At 44.5% G+C, this 17500-nt stretch overlaps 1 protein-coding gene across 1 annotated transcript; it reads left to right on the top strand.

The window, feature by feature from the left end:
- Nucleotides 1–1647: 1647 nt before the first annotated feature.
- Nucleotides 1648–15356, top strand: RHOD (ras homolog family member D). Its single transcript, XM_060277631.2, has 6 exons — nt 1648–3247; nt 3699–4049; nt 7580–7667; nt 11539–11648; nt 12490–12624; nt 13522–15356. Exons 2-6 carry the CDS (start codon nt 3903–3905, stop codon nt 13687–13689), a joined length of 648 nt encoding a protein of 215 aa, XP_060133614.1. The 5' UTR covers nt 1648–3247; nt 3699–3902; the 3' UTR covers nt 13690–15356.
- The last annotated feature ends 2144 nt before the right edge of the window (nt 15357–17500 follow it).

Genomic DNA, 17500 nt, shown 5'->3' with positions numbered 1-17500 from the left:
GGATGGCACCTGGGGCAGACAGCTCCCCTTGCCCCCGCCTTTGTCCGCCAGTGAGATCAGAATGATTTTAACCAGCACTGGTTTCTTGTGGCTCTGCCATTACATATCTGCAGTGGGGTCCCACCCCCAACATATTACTTTTTAACAACCAGCCTTTGCCTACTTACTCTCTTTCTTCTCAGCGAAGTAATGTGTACAAAAATGCATTTACTGGGGCGAAGTGTGCATAGAAATGCATCTATTCATGAAAATAACATGCAGGAAAGTTTTATATTGCAGGAAATTGCTTTGCAAAATCGAGTGTGTTAGGCAGCAGGAGTGTTGCCTTCAGGAGAGATGTCTGGATCCCCTACAACTGATGACTGCCAGCTGGGTATTTGAAAGCAACATCTGGAAAGCTCCCTACAGAGGAAAAGGGACTATGATACCCCATAGTATACCTACAGCTACGATGAAATCAGTCATGCTCAAGCCTTTGCTGCCATCATGTGGCTCTTTGTTTTATACAGTTTCGAAAAGCTCCTGACAGCAGAGGGACATAGCAAAGGGATGGTATCCACAATATACAAACTACTGCTCCAAAATCCCACAAACCCCCATGATGCAATCAAAGAATGACATAGGCTATTAAATGACATAGGCTATTAAATCAACCTCACCCAATGGACTAGAATGTGGTCTAAACCTCCCTTTAAGTCCATACTAGCCAAAAGAAGGAAACTCACACTGAAGTAAACTGGTCCCAAGCTGCTAAGGGCTTTATTTCATTTTATTTTATTTATTTTAGAAAGGACATACACTTCAATAACATATAAGAAAAAAGGAAGGAAATACAACTGAATTAAAATTAAACATACATACAAAACAAATTTGAGTTGTTACGTTCACAGTCCCTAAAACGAATTATTAGTATTGGGCGTAGGGGTAATAACATTATTTTGCTAAATTTTAATTATTTCATTACATATAAAATGTGAATATTTGAAAATACAGAAACAAAAAATGACTAGCCCTTTCAACATCAGATGGTGTAACTTGTGGGCTTTAGATAACAAGGTACAAAAAGCACAAGGAATTTTATGACCACATGATGGCAGCAACATCCCAGAGAAAGGATCTCTTAAGGATCTTCAGCTCAGTTGGGAGCTAGGAATAAAACTTTTTAGGATTGCGTTGCGTCAATGCGTCGGTGTCTCCAGAGCGCGCAGCCATTCAACTGAATGTTTCATTTGCCACTCTAAGAGCAGCTTAGAATTCTCCCCATTCTGAAGCTGATGAGTAGAGAGGAAATATTGCTCTTGCCGTTCGGTATGGGCGGGACTCATAGTCTTAGTACCAGATAAGTTACACTTAGCTAGTGTGTGAGTCACTGCACATTCTACCTTGGACTTTGGTTGTTCTGATTGTTTTGGGTGACTATAAAGGAACTGTTGGTATGTATCGATTTTATGCTTGGCAAGTTGCAACCAGGAGATACTGTGTTGCTGTTTCAAAGGCTAGAGGCTGCAAGATTGTCCAGGTTCACCATTGTTCCCCTCGATCATATTCCTCCCCTACGAGCTGCATTCCAATTCTGTCCCGCTTAAAGCAAGGGAGGAGGGTGGGCAAAAAAAAAAAACTGGTGGAGGATCAAGGCAAGAGAAGCTCCATCTGCAGGATCTCCTGCAATCTCATAACTTCAAAGGGAAGTGCAACATCTCTCTGCCCCCAATGTGGCGACCCTTCTTGATTCTGTATAATCTGTCCTCCCAGTGAATACATAAGAAAGATGGTTTCTGAAAAGGCAATCCACCCCTGACCATTGGCTGTGATGGAAAAGGTGTGGATAACCTAATCAAAGGGGAGGGAGTTCAAATGTATATCAAGTGGGTGTGCTGTGGTCATGAGTCTATTTTGCCCACCCCTTAAGAGAACCACCCTGTTACTTTAATTCCCCCCCCTGCACTTAACATAGCAAATGAAGGTTTATCTGCCATGGATATGAATGGAGAGGAGCTTCCTCAGCTGCATTTCTGTGCACTTAAGCTGGTGTTCAAGGGTAAGTAAAAATGTATCTCTTGTTGTTCTATTCTTCAAAGAATACCTATGATTTTAAGAATTGCAGCAAGGGCAAAATTTCACCAGACACAACTATTTCCATGCACCTATAAAGCTATAGAAGCCCACACTCACTCAGCAACCCTTATTTCATCGTTGAATTAAGTAATTGTGTTCATAGACAGGTGTCAATTTACAAAGCTTTACCTTTGTAAAGCTTCTTATGGACGGAAAGTAGGGTGCAATCTGACTGATGGCCTTTTCTTTTGAAGTCCTTCCCTCTGAAACCCTGGTGATATTCTGTGCTACTCCCAGTCAGAAGAGCGCAGCTGAAATCAACAGGCTCAAGGAACTGAAGTGCATTGATTTCAGTGGGTCGACTCTGAATATGACATAGTTCGATCACCTTTTGTGACTTTTAAACAGAGCATTATTTTATTCCATTTCTTCATGGGAAGAGGTTTGAGGATCAGAGCCTCTGAGCTTAGAGAGAAAGAGAACACAGCTTGAGAGCAACAAAGAGCACAGGGAGGTGAATAGTTAATGGCCCATTAATTTGAACAAAGAAGTTCATTCATATTCAACTCAAAGTCCGTAGTAGGCAAGGACTGAGCAGGTATAAACCAGAAGCCAATCTTCTCTGGCCACAGTCTTCAGCATACAGAGGAATGAGCTCTTTGGAAATGGACACACCACCATTTCCGTAGACTCCTTCATAGGTCCTGCCTGTGTATTTAGCTGCTGCCCAGCCTGCCAAAGTAAGTTCCCTCCTAGGGAAACAGAAAGCAACCAGATGCTTCCTCAAATTTATAGCAGATAAAAAGATTTATGTGGCATCGAAGCACTGGTGAAAATTTAAGTTTGAATATTCAATTAACTCTGTGCAGGTGGCACATGTCTGTATTCAAATTTGCACATGCACTGTTTGCTGTGTCTGTGTGTCCATAACAGAGTATGCATGCATTTTTACACTGGCATCAGAACAAGGATCAAATGAGATGGTACACAACTACACAAAGTGTGTAAAGGTAAAGGGACCCCTGACCATTAGGTCCTGTCATGACCAGCTCTGGGGTCGCGGCGCTCATCTCGTGTTATTGGCCGAGGGAGCCGGCGTACAGCTTCCAGGTCATGTGGCCAGCATGACAAAGCCGCTTCTGGCGAACCAGAGCAGTGCACGGAAATGTCATTTACTTTCCCGCTTGGAGTGGTATGTACCTATTTATCTACTTGCACTTTTGACGTGCTTTCAAACTGCTAGGTTGGCAGGAGCTGGGACTGAGCAACGGGAGCTCTCCCCGTTGCGGGGATTTGAACTGCCGACCTTCTGATCGGCAAGCCCTAGTGTGTGCTTTTATCTATATCACTTCTGTTCCTCTGTGGATTTTGTTGAGTATACCATTGTGTGCTACACCTGTGCGCATGTGTAGTCCTGAATGTATGTAAGATATGGGCATGAGCAGGATTTAACAGTGTTTAATCGATACATGGCTGATGCCCCCATCTTCCTTGCTTTGTGAACTGTTTGAAAAGCACTTTGCCGATATGTGAATTTCCCTATCTTCCATTCTATTCGTCATCACCACGAGGGTGGATGCTTCGGGCAAAGTGTCTCTGTTTACAATCTCCACCCTCTGCCAACCAATCCTTTCACATTCCAGCCACACCTGCTGTTCCACATTTACCCTTGGCCACTCTCTCCCACTGACCTTGTGCTGTGAGCCTCAATTTTTAAATCTACGGCAAAGAAAAGAGTCAACCTGCAGATCTATACAACTGTCGGAGAAAAGAAGTTATCTCATCTGCCGTTTCCTTGGATCATTGCAAAAGATATCCCTTTGTAGGGCCCTGTGGGGCTGGTAGAGATGCAAAGAGGCTTAGAGACTCCAGACCAGTTAGGTGCCAACCGGGAGACTCCAGGAATCCCTGAGATCAAAGTTGTTGTAGTAGGAGATGGAGGCTGCGGAAAGACATCGCTGCTCATGGTCTTTGCAAAAGGAGACTTCCCCAAGGTAAGCCCTTTTCTGTCCACGGGATTGCTACCACCCATAATCTGCTTACGATCTGCCATACTACATCCTGTCCAAGGCAAACTGTCCATGCATTCTGTCCAACCTTCAAAGTGGGTTTGGGTTGTTGACTGCCCTGAGGTAATTGTTCTGGGAACCTCTAGCATAGGGATGGCGGGGAAACCTTTTTCAACTCAAGGTTTACATTCCATTCTAGGTAACCTTCCAGGGGCCATATGTAAGGGTGGTTATCAGGGTCAGGTCAGCAACGACTCACAATATGTCTTTATTCTTTATTCAAGTCTTTATTCAAAGAAACAAAAATGGCTCAGCCCTAGTAAGCACAGCTACCCTTCCCAGTAAGTCTTGCCCCAATGAGGCAGTTGCAAGGACTAAAGGTCCCTGCCTTACCACCGCTCTTTAAGGCTCCTCCTCCCCAGGTTCCTTCCCAAGCTCTCTGAAGCTCATTCATCTTGTCTCTCATTGCTCCACCCTCTTCATGCCTCTGTGGGTTCTAGAAGTCCAGGGGGGAAGAGAGCTGAACACAGCAGGAGGGGGAGCCCCCCTGGCTTCTTCAACAGCCTGCCTCCACTCTGCTTCTTGGCCCACCCTCCTCTCCAGCCTCCACTTCTGCCTCTGCACTGCTCTCTGCCACAGCCTCTTCCTGCTCACTAAAGCCTGTTACCACTTCAGCTTCTGGCATCTCCTCCTTCCAGGCTGCTCCCTCTTCTCCCTCTGACCACTAATCGTCATCCCAACACCAATTCCCTTGCTCTGAGCCTTCTTCCTTTGGGAATTCCCTTGGGGGTTCCCCAGCTGGAGCCTCCCACCACTTCTCTGCATCCAACCAGTCCATGACACCACATGACAGAAATGGGCAGGGCCAGAGGCAATTGTGGGTGGAGCAATTCATGTAAATACTAGCTTTGTGCAGGAGGCTACACTCGCCCATCCCTCTCTGTCAACCACCCAGGCAAGGAAAAGGCACCATCAGAGCTTAAGGACATATTTCAGTCTGGCAAAACTACCCAAGGAGGGTGCAAAGAGGGACTGGTGACAAGGTGGGGTCTGTGGAAAGGGTATGTTTAATTAATTAAATGTATTAGTTTTATACATTTATGTATGGCCTAGGGAGAATCCTATGGGGCAGATAGAGAGGCTGGGGGTGTCAACTTTGGACTCAGGCCTGAGTTTCCCCAACCCTGGTCTAACATGGTGAATTCTTTTTTTTTCTTTTTTTTAAATAATTTTTATTGAATTTTACATAGAGAGAAAAAGAACAAAAAAGAAAAGAAAAAGAAAAATTAAAAAAGAGATACCAAAAATACAGAAAAGAAAAATAACAATATTATCACATAGAATCATAGAAGAGTTGGAAGAGACCACGAGGGCCATCCAGTCCAACCCCCTGCCAAGCATCTTATCTCTTCAAGCTTCTTCGCTTCCCCTTCTTACAGTCCTTATTAATAATTAACTCTTACCATTTCCAAATCTTAGCTAAACTTCATAAAATTACGTCTTATCTCCCATTTCATAACCTTATTCTTAAATAATTCTTATTCATTTTATATAGAAGAATGAAGGAAAAATGAAAAAAAGACCAAAATAAAAATAAAGAGACATAATCATATTTTTCCAATTTCTAATCTAATCATTTCGGACTTCCTCATTTCCCTTTCTTGAGCTCCTTATTAATCACTAATTATTGCAGTTTCCAAATCTAGTATTACATTCTTTCTTCCAATTTACAACTTCTTTTTAACCGTTTACCCTTCATACTTCTCTTTACCTTTATTACCCAATATTCTTTACCCTTTTACCCAAAAATATTCATATTTAATTTTCAAAATCTTTTTTCCCCCTTTTTATTCCCACCCTCGAAACTGGATCTACCCCCTTTCCTTGGAATCGATGTCTCCAGAGATTTCAGCCAGCTCCTTAATGCTTTCCGAGTTCAAACCGTGTTTTATCCACCTATAAAAAATCACCCCAATTCCTTCTCACCCCACTCCTGCTCTATCCCAGTCTAAATTTTGCTCAATCCTCCCCCCCTGCTGTATTCCCAACATTTTATCTTCGATCTCATTCTCTTTCTGCCCCCCACCTGCTTCCTTCTCCCCCTCTCTCACTGGGGTAACAACCTTTTCTAACATGGTGAATTCTACCAGGCAAGTGAGCTTCTTGTTTCTACAAGGCAAGCAAGCTTCTCTCACCATCTCCTTGGAGTCGTGGGTAATGGGACCCTTGGTACTTCTCAGGAACTAGTTCAGTAGGGAAAACTCAAGCTGTGACTAAGAGTACTACTGGTCAGTGTCACCAGACTTCCTTTCACACACAAAAAAACCCTCATTTATTTAGTTGCCAACACTGTTGCTATACAAAACAAGAATTTGTCTGTGCATTTTCCAGTGGTGCCCACTAGGGGTGGTTGGGTGGGAGGCAGGAGGCAAGGGCGTACCCACCACGGGGCAAGTTAGGGCAGCTGCCCTACTCTAGAAGCAGGGCTGGTGGGCAGAGGCGGAGCACAGCCCGGCGGAGCGCGAGTTCGCCATTCCCGCCGCGCCGCACCCTCCCTCCAGTTCCCCGGCGCGCCCTCAGGCAAGGCCAAGCGCGGCAGGGAACCAGGGAGCGCGGCGCGGTGGGAGGGAACACCGAACTCACGCTCCTCTGGGCTGGGCTCCGCCTCCGCCCACCAGCCCTGCTTCTAGGGAGGGGCACAGCCCGGCGGAGCGCGAGTTCGCCGTTCCCGCCCACTTTGTGGCCCCTCCCCTTCCGTGCCTTGGCCCCTCCCCTTGCCCCCCCCTAGTTTTGATCCTGGGTACGCCCATGGCAGGAGGACCAAAAATAGGTGGAGCCAGAATCAAGGACAGGGAGACCCGAGTGATTCAAGTTCTGCCCCATCCTCCTCTTTGCTGAATTGCACCAGAGCAACCCTGAGGCTGAGGAGGAGGAATCTAATAACCAGATCCACCCCGATGGCTGTTTGTAAGCACAAAGGCAGACAAGTGGGAACTGGCTGAGAGAGCAGACTGAGGGTGGTGGGTCAGTGCAGTCTCCTCTGGTGTTTTCAAAAGGTAAGCCCACCTGGCAGCAAACACAGCACAGGGATCAGTAGCAGATGGTGGCGTGGGATGGGATAGGATGGCTGTGCTCACCTGACCACCAGACTTTTCATGCTGCTTACTGGGAAGTAGAAAGGAAGGGGTGGTGCAGGGGTGAGGCCAGTATGGTGCAAACACAGAAGCAGAGCCAATCTCGTGCTCCTGCCAGCGCATTTGCACAGCGCCAACCTCACCCCTGCACCTCCCAGTGACCAGCAACAATGTGGCTGGCCAGAGGTCAGGTGAATGGCAGTGCCCCACCAGGCCATCTGCTCCTGACATTGAGCAAAGGCTCATTTGAGCAAAATGTTGAGGGAAGAAATGCACGATAGTATCTTGAAGAACAAATGTTGGAATGGAGATAGAATACAAAATGGTCCTTTCTCACAGACAAGGCAAAAACATCTCTTTCTCACCTTCCTCTTCTTCTAGGTTTACATCCCAACAGTATTTGAGAAATATTCAGCCCCCTTCCGCATCAACGACAAGCAAGTGAACATCAGTCTCTGGGATACAGCAGGTATGTGCGTCAGGGTAGCTGAAGAAGAGTGTTACGGACAGTCACATTGGAAGGTGACATATTATCAGGTCATCTTATGCTGGGAATGGGTGTGCTGTCAAGTCATAGAGGCATCATCAACCAGAAGAAAGCTAGGTGTGACACAGATTTCTGCATATTCATTGTGGCCTGGTTGGAAAGTAGGGTTGCACTTTCATAACGACAATTGATTACGCTATGTCAACTATACAATTATATCAAAATGTGCTTTCCCTTTTACAATAGTACATTTCTTACCATGGGCTAACCGGGGGGCGGGGGGGGGGGCCTTAGGGCATAAGCCCTGACCCAGACTTGGGAGCATACCAAGGAGCCAAGCAAGCTTTATGAAGCACTTGTGTCAACAGCCCAAGCCATTTGGCTGTTCCAATGATTGGCCAGGGCTTTAATAGGAGCGCCAGTCACAGCAGCCGGAAAATCCCCGCTTTCAGTGTACTGTACCGGTATTCGCATTCTTTTAAATGATCATACGCTACATTTTCTGTGTTGCTGATGAGACTCCTTTTGGTTGTGTGAAGCGATACATACATCAAACAAACTAAACGTAAATTAAACTTGAGTGGGGTGTTACAGATGCTATAAGCTCCCTGACAGAGATTTTTGTTCAAAGAGGCAGTATCAATAGATTGTTAAAATGCTTGGGTGGAACTTCCTTCCCTAAAATGTCACACAGGTAGTATATATTACTCACTTAGGTGGAAAGAGCCTCATGCCCCCCAAGCTGCATCGGGAAAATAAGGATGAAAACTCAGGTTAAAGAACACAGTATGTGGAATATTTCTTCAAAATAAATTCTCCATTTTTTAATGTAGAGTAGAAAACAGAACAGAAGTTGAACTTAAACATGTAAATAAAACATATCTTAATATTTGGAGGGCTTATTTATTTACTTACTTCCAAAAGTCCATATTTTCATGGTACAGCTTCCTGGAAACCTTATTGAGCATTTCCCTGATTTGTTGCAGGGAGGTTAGATGACATTGGCCTTCGTTCCGCCATTGTCTCCCGAGGTAGATGGATGCCAACCAGTTCTGATTCATTTGTAGGGAGGTTAAATGACATTGTATCAAAGCAGGTGTCAACCCCCCCTCCCCCCCCTTCCAGTGCATTTTCTGATCACTTCTCTTCTCGCAAAAATGTAATTCTTTTGGGGAACTTGGTTTCTTGAGCAAGAGCTCCCAATCAGCAGTAACTGCACAACCTGAATGTGCCGGTATATGACTGGATCCTAGTACAGTGGTACCTTGGTTTACGAACTTAATCCGTTCCAGAAGTCCTTTTTAAACCATTCTTAAACTGAGGTGCACTTTCCCTAATGAGGCCTCCCGCCGCCGGTGCCCTTCCACCGTTCGGCTTCATTCTTAGACTGAGGTTAAAGTTCACAAACCAGGACACTACTTACGGTTTTGCGGAGTTTGTAAACCGAATCGTGAACAGGACTGTTCTTAAACTGAAGTACCACTGCATGTGACTAAATCCCCCCCAAACTATAAGGGTGTGGAAATGTTTCCTTCCAGTAGGTGGCAGCCCAACCAAATTTGCACAAACAATACCTTTACAGTACTGTTAATTGAAAGCACATTTCCCACCCCACCCCTCAAAAAATTCTAGGCATTGATTGTAGTTGGTTTGGAGCTGCTGGAAATTGTAGTTCTGCAAGCAGTAAACTACAGTGGCTGAAATCCCTTGAGAGAAAGAATGTGCTTTGGCTGTGCTTTAAAAGTATAGTGCGTACACAGCCCCAATATGAGGAAGAGAACTTTCCTGTGGAAACTGGAAATCTGTTTTGTTAGAAGAGTTATTTTAAAATTTCTGAATTTCAGTTTCCAGAGTAGCCAAGCAGGGCCCTGGTGGTGCTTAAGTAGGTTATCTGAGACAGGTTTCTGAGGGAAGACAAATGGGAAAGCCTCCCTCCCTCCCTCCACTCCCTGCCCTCAGGCACGTGTTCTTATTATGAAGGTATCCTTTAAGTGATAAGCATGATAAGATTAACAAGATAGAATGCAATGCAGCAATATTCCCCTAAGGAACTGCAAGTGGTGGCATTTTTGGCTTGCTTAAGTATAAATTAATCAGATGTTAATGGCTCAAACATTCCATTTAAAACTTCATTTTCAGTAGGAACCTGTTTCCATGCTAACCGTGCAATCTTGCAGTGTTGTTGTTTAGTCGTTTAGTAGTGTCTGACTCTTCGTGACCCCATGGACCAGAGCACGCCAGGCACTCCTGTCTTCCACTGCCTCCCGCAGTTTGGTCAAACTCATGTTGGTAGCTTCGAGAACACTGTCCAACCATCTCGTCCTCTGTGGTCCCCTTCTCCTTGTGCCCTCAATCTTTCCCAGCATCAGGGTCTTTTCCAGCGGAGTCTTCTCTTCTCATGAGGTGGCCAAAGTACTGGAGCCTCAGCTTCAGAATCTTGCAGTAGAAAGGCTGAATTGAAATCCTCTGATTAAAAAAGGTCTAGCCTGATGGATTTGTAGAAGCCAGTTGGCCCATAACCTGTTAGACTCAGGTCCAACCATCTGTTGTTGATACTACACCACACTTTGACTAGTTTGATCAGCAGAGTATGCGCATCTCCAGCAGATACTTCCAGCACAACATGCAGAGTCTTCCTGCTTTCCAGCAGCCCACCATTTCCAGAGTTCCCAGTTAAAGCAACTCCTTTCTCACTCAGTTCAGTTCAAATTGTTGTTGTTGTTGTTGTTTAGTCGTTTAGTCGTGTCCGACTCTTCATGACCCCATGGACCAGAGCACGCCAGGCACTTCTGTCTTCCACTGCCTCCCGCAGCTTGGTCAAACTCATGTTCGTAGCTTCGAGAACACTGTCCAACCATCTCATCCTCTGTCGTCCCCTTCTCCTACGGTAGTGCCCTCAATCTTTCTCAACATCAGGGTCTTTTTTCCAGGGAGTCTTCTCTTCTCATGAGGTGGCCAAAGTATTGGAGCCTCAGCTTCAGGATCTGTCCTTCCAGTGAGCCCTCAGGGCTGATTTCCTTCGGAATGGATAGGTTTGATCTTCTTGCAGTCCATGGGACTCTCAAGAGTCTCCTCCAGTACCATAATTAAAAAGCATCAATTCTTCAGCGATCAGCCTTCTTTATGGTCCAGCTCTCACTTCCATATCTCACTACTGGGAAAACCATAGCTTTAACTATATAATAGTACCGTATATAACTATACTTTGAACTATATAAGTTCAAAGTATAAAGTATTTATTGTCTCAAGGCACAAGACAAGCATAAACATGCTTAGCTACGTTAACTGATGCTGGTACATCATGAACTAATCTACTATAAAATACAATTATTCTGGTCTTAGAAATAAACATTTCAAAGATACAAATTTACAGAGAGATCCACTAGCACTTTGCCATGCTAGCTCACCATGCTATAGCATGTAACCTTCAGTTTCGCAACATTTATACTTCGCACTAAGCAGTGAACACCTCACACCGCTAGCAAAAGCAGCCTTGGCTTTATACCACCAACACCATCCCACTCCACATACACACATTTCTTAGAGAAAGGGACGGTGGGTGAGCTGTGCTTTAGGCATTTATACTTGGACTGTTTCTAACCACCTGGCTCTTTCTCCAAGCAGAACCCAGTCATAGAGGATGTGCAGATCAGAGCACTGCCCAAGCATTTAGTGCGATTTCACCCACCCCACCCCCCAAATTACACCAACATAGCTGTTAATATTTTGGACAGTGAAATGCAACATGGAAGGGGGATATTTATTAAAAGCATTTGTCCTCGGCAAGGAGCATTTGCATATTATGCTATAAAGGTGAAAGCAATGCGTCCAACTTTGTCTCCACTTCACCTAGGGCAGGACGACTATGACAGGCTCCGCCCCCTCTCCTATAATGGGGCTCATGCAGTTATCATGTGCTACGATGTCACCAGCCCTGCCAGCTTCAACAACATCCTCACAAAGGTAAAAAGGCCATGCAGTACCTAAGCCAAGGCTATCTATGAACTCAGTAAGAATAGCTGCCTCTGGAGTCTATGGAATAGGTGATATAAGAATAATGTGATATTGCAGATGGATATACTGTAGTAGATATAATCTGCAGATTTGTACCCAACATTGCTCAGGAATTCTAAGATACCTTTAAAAAATCAGGGTCGTCTTCAAAATGGCATCCAGTTGTACCCTAGCATAGATTAAAACAGGCATCCCCAAACTGCGGCCCTCCATATGTTTTGGCCTACAACTCCCATGATCCCTAGCAAACAGGACCAGTGGTCGGGGAAGATGGGAATTGTAGTCCAAAACATCTGGAGGGCCGAAGTTTGGGGATGCCTGGATTAAAACCAGCTTGATCACAGAAAACGTGCAAAATTTTGTTTAAATGTCTTAAGAGGTGTCCAAATGCATAGCAAGCAAACAAATTTCTCGTGTGTGCGTGTGCTATAATCAAATTGGTATGCCAAGTTGGCATGCACACACAAACATTACCAGAGACAGCAACTACAGCATTCCTGAAACATTGAAAGAGGGGAAGTAGTAAATAGGAAATGCAGCATTTAGCAGATGGCCTGTGGGTGCCTTCTTTAAGGAAACAACTCATTTTCATTAATATAGTGAACAAACTAAACATTTTAGGTTGTGGTTCTTCAGAAATACCTCTATTTCTTTCTCTGCTCCTTTATATATCAGGATCCAGTCCCTCAACACCATGTTATTCTCTCTCTCTCTCTCTCTCTCTCTCTCTCTCTCTCTCTCTCTCTCTCTCTGTGTGTGTGTGTGTGTGTGTGTGTGTGTCCCCTTTTAGTGGTACCCTGAAGTGAACCATTTCTGCAGAGGGATTCCACTTCTGCTTGTTGGATGCAAGACAGACCTAAGAAAGGACAAGGTTCTGCTAAGGAGGCTGCATCAGGACCAAATAGAGCCCATCACATACCGGGAGGTAATACAATCAGCAGATTGCTCCTGTGCACCAGCCTCAGATGGGCAGGAGTCAGCACCAACAGACTTCCACACTAAACAAAATGAATCCCACAGACATATCTCTGGGACACAACAGACATGTTGTTGTTTTTACTTCTGCCCAAGCTGTCCCTGCTTGGTAGAATTTCAGCCATTGAAATAAATCTATTACCCAGGATGCTGTTTTTATTCCCATCAGTCTCAGTTGTAAATAATTCAGGCTGTTTCAAAGAATGGAAGAAGGATATTTCTAAAGTTATCTGGCAGGGGGGAAAGCCAAGAATCAAACATAAAATTATGACAGATAAAAAAAGAAAGAGGAGGGTTTGCCCTACCAGACCTGCAAATTTATGATGAGGCAGTCTGTTTGTGTTGGTTAAAAGAATGGATTACTGTACATTGGATAATACATGCATCCTGGACTTAGAAGGTTATGATTTAAAATTTGGCTGGCATGCATGTCTTTGGTATGGGAAGGCAAAAATTTATGAAGGTTTTATGAACCATATTATTAAGAAGAATCTGTATAGAGTTTGGGAGAAACAAAAATATCTGCTGGAAAGGAAAACACCTTTATAGGTATCTCTTATTGAGGCTATTACTATTAAGAGAGTTAATATGGATAGGTGTTTATTGAGTAGCAGCAGCCTCACCATTGAGATGGTCCAATCCAGGCACCAGCTTTTGTCTTGCCATGAAAGGGCAGAAAATTTCTTACTCTGGGATTCAGTGTGGATTTTCTGTTTCAGGAAGCAAAATGTCATGGACTACCCCTTATTTTCTTTTTGGTAGGGTCTTTACTCTCCTCCTTTTCCCTAACAAGATCTATGGCATTCTCTTCTTCTTCTCTGTTCCCCCTCCACACACACCTTTACAGGGGGAGAATATGGCCCGGAATCTCCATGCAGTTGCCTACCTTGAGTGCTCAGCCCGTTTCCATGAGAACATCATCGACATATTCACAGAGGCTTCCAGAGCAGCCTTGAGTACCATGAAGAAGAAGAAGCGCAGGCGCAAACCCAAAAGGACTTGCCTGCTTTCCTGATAGCCAGAGTAGATCAACATGTAAGCAGATGGATGGAACCAACAGTGGAGGCTTGGTGGGGTGTTCGGCAACTGCCCAGCACCTCACACTTTAGGGAGCTCCCCAGTCTTGTACAAAATCCTGCTTGCCTCCTTTATGGTCAGTCATTCCCAGCAGGATTAGCACTGATTTCAGTTGAACATAAACTTGGGAGAGGCTGGAATTACAGTGGATTGATTGAGGACTTTGCTTCCAAGGAGGCTCAAAACAGTTCATTTCATTAAACAGGGTACTAGAGAATTGACTTTTAAATAATCAATCATTATACCATTATTTATCAGTGAACTGACTCTCACCAAACCACCATATGTTCCTCCCACGATGATGTTACATAATAATCATTTTTAAATGTTTAGTTTTTGGGGGTTTCCGCAACATAACAATTTGTTTATGACTTGTATCTGTGTAGTTACAATGTGGTGTTAGATAATGTATTGTTGCACACCAGCTAGTCACCGTCCATTTATATTCAAGAACACCTCACTCAAGGGCCCTCTTCCAGAAAACATGAATCCCAACTTCTGACACCAGTGCTGCACACCACCCCAATCTCTGAGCTGTGCAAAATTCTAGGGGTTCCAGGTACTTTGTCCAGGGTCCATGTTTCATTTTGGGAATGAGGCACATCAGAGACTGTGGAGTCTTTATGATATATAGTTTATTTATACATTTATACCTGAGCCTGGACCATAAATAAGGCTGATCGCCGAAGAATTGATGCTTTTGAATTATGGTGCTGGAGGAGACTCTTGAGAGTCCCATGGACTGCAAGAAGATCAAACCTATCCATTCTTAAGGAAATCAGCCCTGAGTGCTCCCTGGAAGGACAGATCGTGAAGCTGAGGCTCCAATACTTTGGCCACCTCATGAGAAGACAAGCATCCTTGGGAAAGACCCTGATGTTGGGAAAGATTGAGGGCACTAGGAGAAGGGGACGACAGAGGACGAGATAGTTGGACAGTGTTCTCGAAGCTACGAACATGAGTTTGACCAAACTGCAGGAGGCAGTGGAAGACAGGAGTGCCTGGCGTGCTATGGTCCATGGGGTCACGAAGAGTCGGACACGACTAAACGACTAAACAACACAAACAACAACCTGAGCCTATGATGAAGGGGTTCACAGCATTAACACTCCAAGAGTGTATTGCTTCTCCCATAGCTGCAGCCTTGAATCCAAACAAACATCAGACATCATGCCCTGCCTGCTACTTCACTTCTCCTGGTCACATAACTCCAAACACTGCTAGTCTAAGCTCTGGCTTTATCTGTTGGGGGAAAGGTCCCACTCATTTGCCATCTCACACCGAGCACCTTTGATCTTTTGTCATATTAATGGCTCATCACCCATCCCACCACCTCAGCACAGGAGAATAGCCTGGCTTAATTAGCTCTGGACACTTGCTGATTCTGGGAGAACTTAATACATACGGGTCTGGCATCTAGTTTTAACACCCTAAGCTTAAATTAAATTCTAACAGCTACTAGACCCAGGAATTTAGGGATGTCTAGCACCCATAAACTCATAATATTCTCCACTCCAGTTGTATTAAAAATTGACCACAATGAATGTATTATGAGACAATTGTACTTCCATTGCAGTTTCATGTAAAGAATCAAGTGAAATTTTATGCCTGACTTGCTTTCATTCCTTTAAGGGGCCCCAAATGATTTCTTGCCCAGCCCCCCCCCCCCAAAAAAAACCTTAGGGGCACCAGAATGTACCAGCTTAAAATCAATCCTCCAAGATCAAATGACTCAATATCTTCTTGCTTTTAGCAGCTGGTCATCAATTGCATAGGCTTAAGTGGAGAAGATTAGTAGATGGTCTTAGCTTCTGGACCTAAATGTCATGAGAACCAGGTAAAGACCTCCCTCCACATACTGTATTCCATTTATGTTTATACCAGCCAAATGCAGCCTACCAGCCACGCAATAAGCCTCCTGTTTTTTCTGTCTGCTTGCATTAGATTGCAGATGGAGGAGTTGTCAAGTGCCTGGCATGCTGCAGTACACAGGTAGCAAGCAGGCTGCAACCAGCTTCTTTAGGACAGGTTTACACCAAACCTTAAAAGAACATTCTCCCACCTTCTAAATTTGTTGTCCACTATATCCACCCAAGTGCTTATGTCCTCCTTGTTGTTGCTTGTCAACACTGTCATTTCCAGAAAATTATATTTCCTGAGAAGCTGCAGTAGAGGTCGTTAATTTCACACATTTTTTTTCATCCTTTGTGGGACCTGATTTTGCCTTTAGTTCACTTAGGATCAGACAGAGTAGTAGTTGGCGACAACTACAGGCACCTGGCCACAATGAGTGATATTATTCCAAGCCACCCAAAGAACAGGTTTTCTCTGCTACTTATAAGGTTTCATTAGATATTGACCAGAAAGAGTCTCTGTTCGGGGTTACTGTTTTTTAAAGTCACTGCTTTTTGTTTTTTAAATTGTTTTTATTTGATTTTACATATATAAATTTATAACAAAACCAAATACAGAGCCATATAAAGAGATTTCTCTGAATCTCAAGACTTCCCCCCATCCCCTCCATGGGTTCTAATGTCAACGTTTTCAAATGCATACCATGTCATAGTTTATATTTTATTTCTTTCCATTTGTCCATAGTGTTTGTAACATGGGACACGGGCATAGCTGTCAACTTTCGGAATTGAAAATAAGGGATCAGCAGCAGCCTCACCTGTCCCGGGGACAATATCTAACAATCCAGGATAGCAGTGGGAAACGGCGCTGGAATAAATAATTTCCAGCAAAAAAAGGGAAGGCTGACAGCTGTGGCTTGGAATAAGGGAGTTTCCTGCCAAAAAAAGGGGGGGGAGGGTTGACAGCTATGGACACGGATGGCACTGTGGCCTAAACCACTGAACCTCTTGGGCTTGCTGATCAGAAGGTTGGCGGTTCAAATCCCTGCGACGGGGTAAGCTCCCGTTGCTCTGTCCTAGCTCCTGTCAACCTAGCAGTTCGAAGGCATGCCAGTGCAAGTAGATAAATAGGTACCGCTGCAGCAGGAAGGTAAACGGTGTTTCCATGAGCTCTGGCACTCGTCACGGTCCTCCGTGTGCCAGTAGCGGTTTAGTCATGCTGGCCACATGACCCAGAAAACTATCTGTGGACAGATTCTGGCTCCCTTGGCCTGAAAGTGAGATGAGCACCGCAACCACAGCCTTTGACTGGATTTAACTGTCCAGGGGTCCTTTACCTTTACCTAGTATTTGTAACATTATAGTGAAATTAAAATACTGCTAATGTTTTCATCTGCTTACAGTGGTCTCCTAAGTAGATTATTATTTTTTCCCATTCTTTCTTGACTTTAATTTATGGCAGGAAAGAGCACAGGTGGCACACTCACTTAAACTGGGCAAAAGTAGCGCTGGCCACAGCCCCCACCCAACAGTCTGGGAGTATACAATACAGGAGCACATTCAAACCAAATGTGGTCATTCAATGGGAATGCTGTGCAACTCCATCTGCGGCATGTGTAACCTTGCACTGATTTCCCTGTTGGCCAACAGCACCTCACCACGCTCAGACATTAGTTTCCACAGCATGTCTAGAATGACACAGAAAAGAAAAAGAAGTGTGCATGCACACGAAAGCTCATACCAATGACAAACTTAGTTGGTCTCTAAGGTGCTAGTGGAAGGAATTTTTTTGGTTGTTGTTTCGACAGAAAAGAGAGTGAGGCCTGAGTATCACCTGCATATTATTGATAGCACCCCACACCAAATCCCCAGTTTCATGTAGATGTTAAATAGTAT

The sequence above is a fragment of the Zootoca vivipara genome, chromosome 1 (assembly GCF_965207765.1).
Source record: "Zootoca vivipara chromosome 1, rZooViv2.hap1.1, whole genome shotgun sequence".
NCBI lineage: Eukaryota > Metazoa > Chordata > Lepidosauria > Squamata > Lacertidae > Zootoca > Zootoca vivipara.
The sequence above is the reverse complement of the archived record's forward strand: the minus strand, read 5'-3'. Positions and strand labels throughout refer to the sequence as shown.

Coding starts and splice junctions, on each gene's coding strand:
- RHOD (XM_060277631.2), top strand. CDS start 3,903: ATGCAAAGAGGCTTAGAGACTCCAGACCAGTTAGGTGCCAACCGGGAG. Junction 7,668..11,538: donor CAGTCTCTGGGATACAGCAG/GTATGTGCGTCA, acceptor CACTTCACCTAG/GGCAGGACGACTATGACAGG. Junction 12,625..13,521: donor AGCCCATCACATACCGGGAG/GTAATACAATCA, acceptor ACACCTTTACAG/GGGGAGAATATGGCCCGGAA.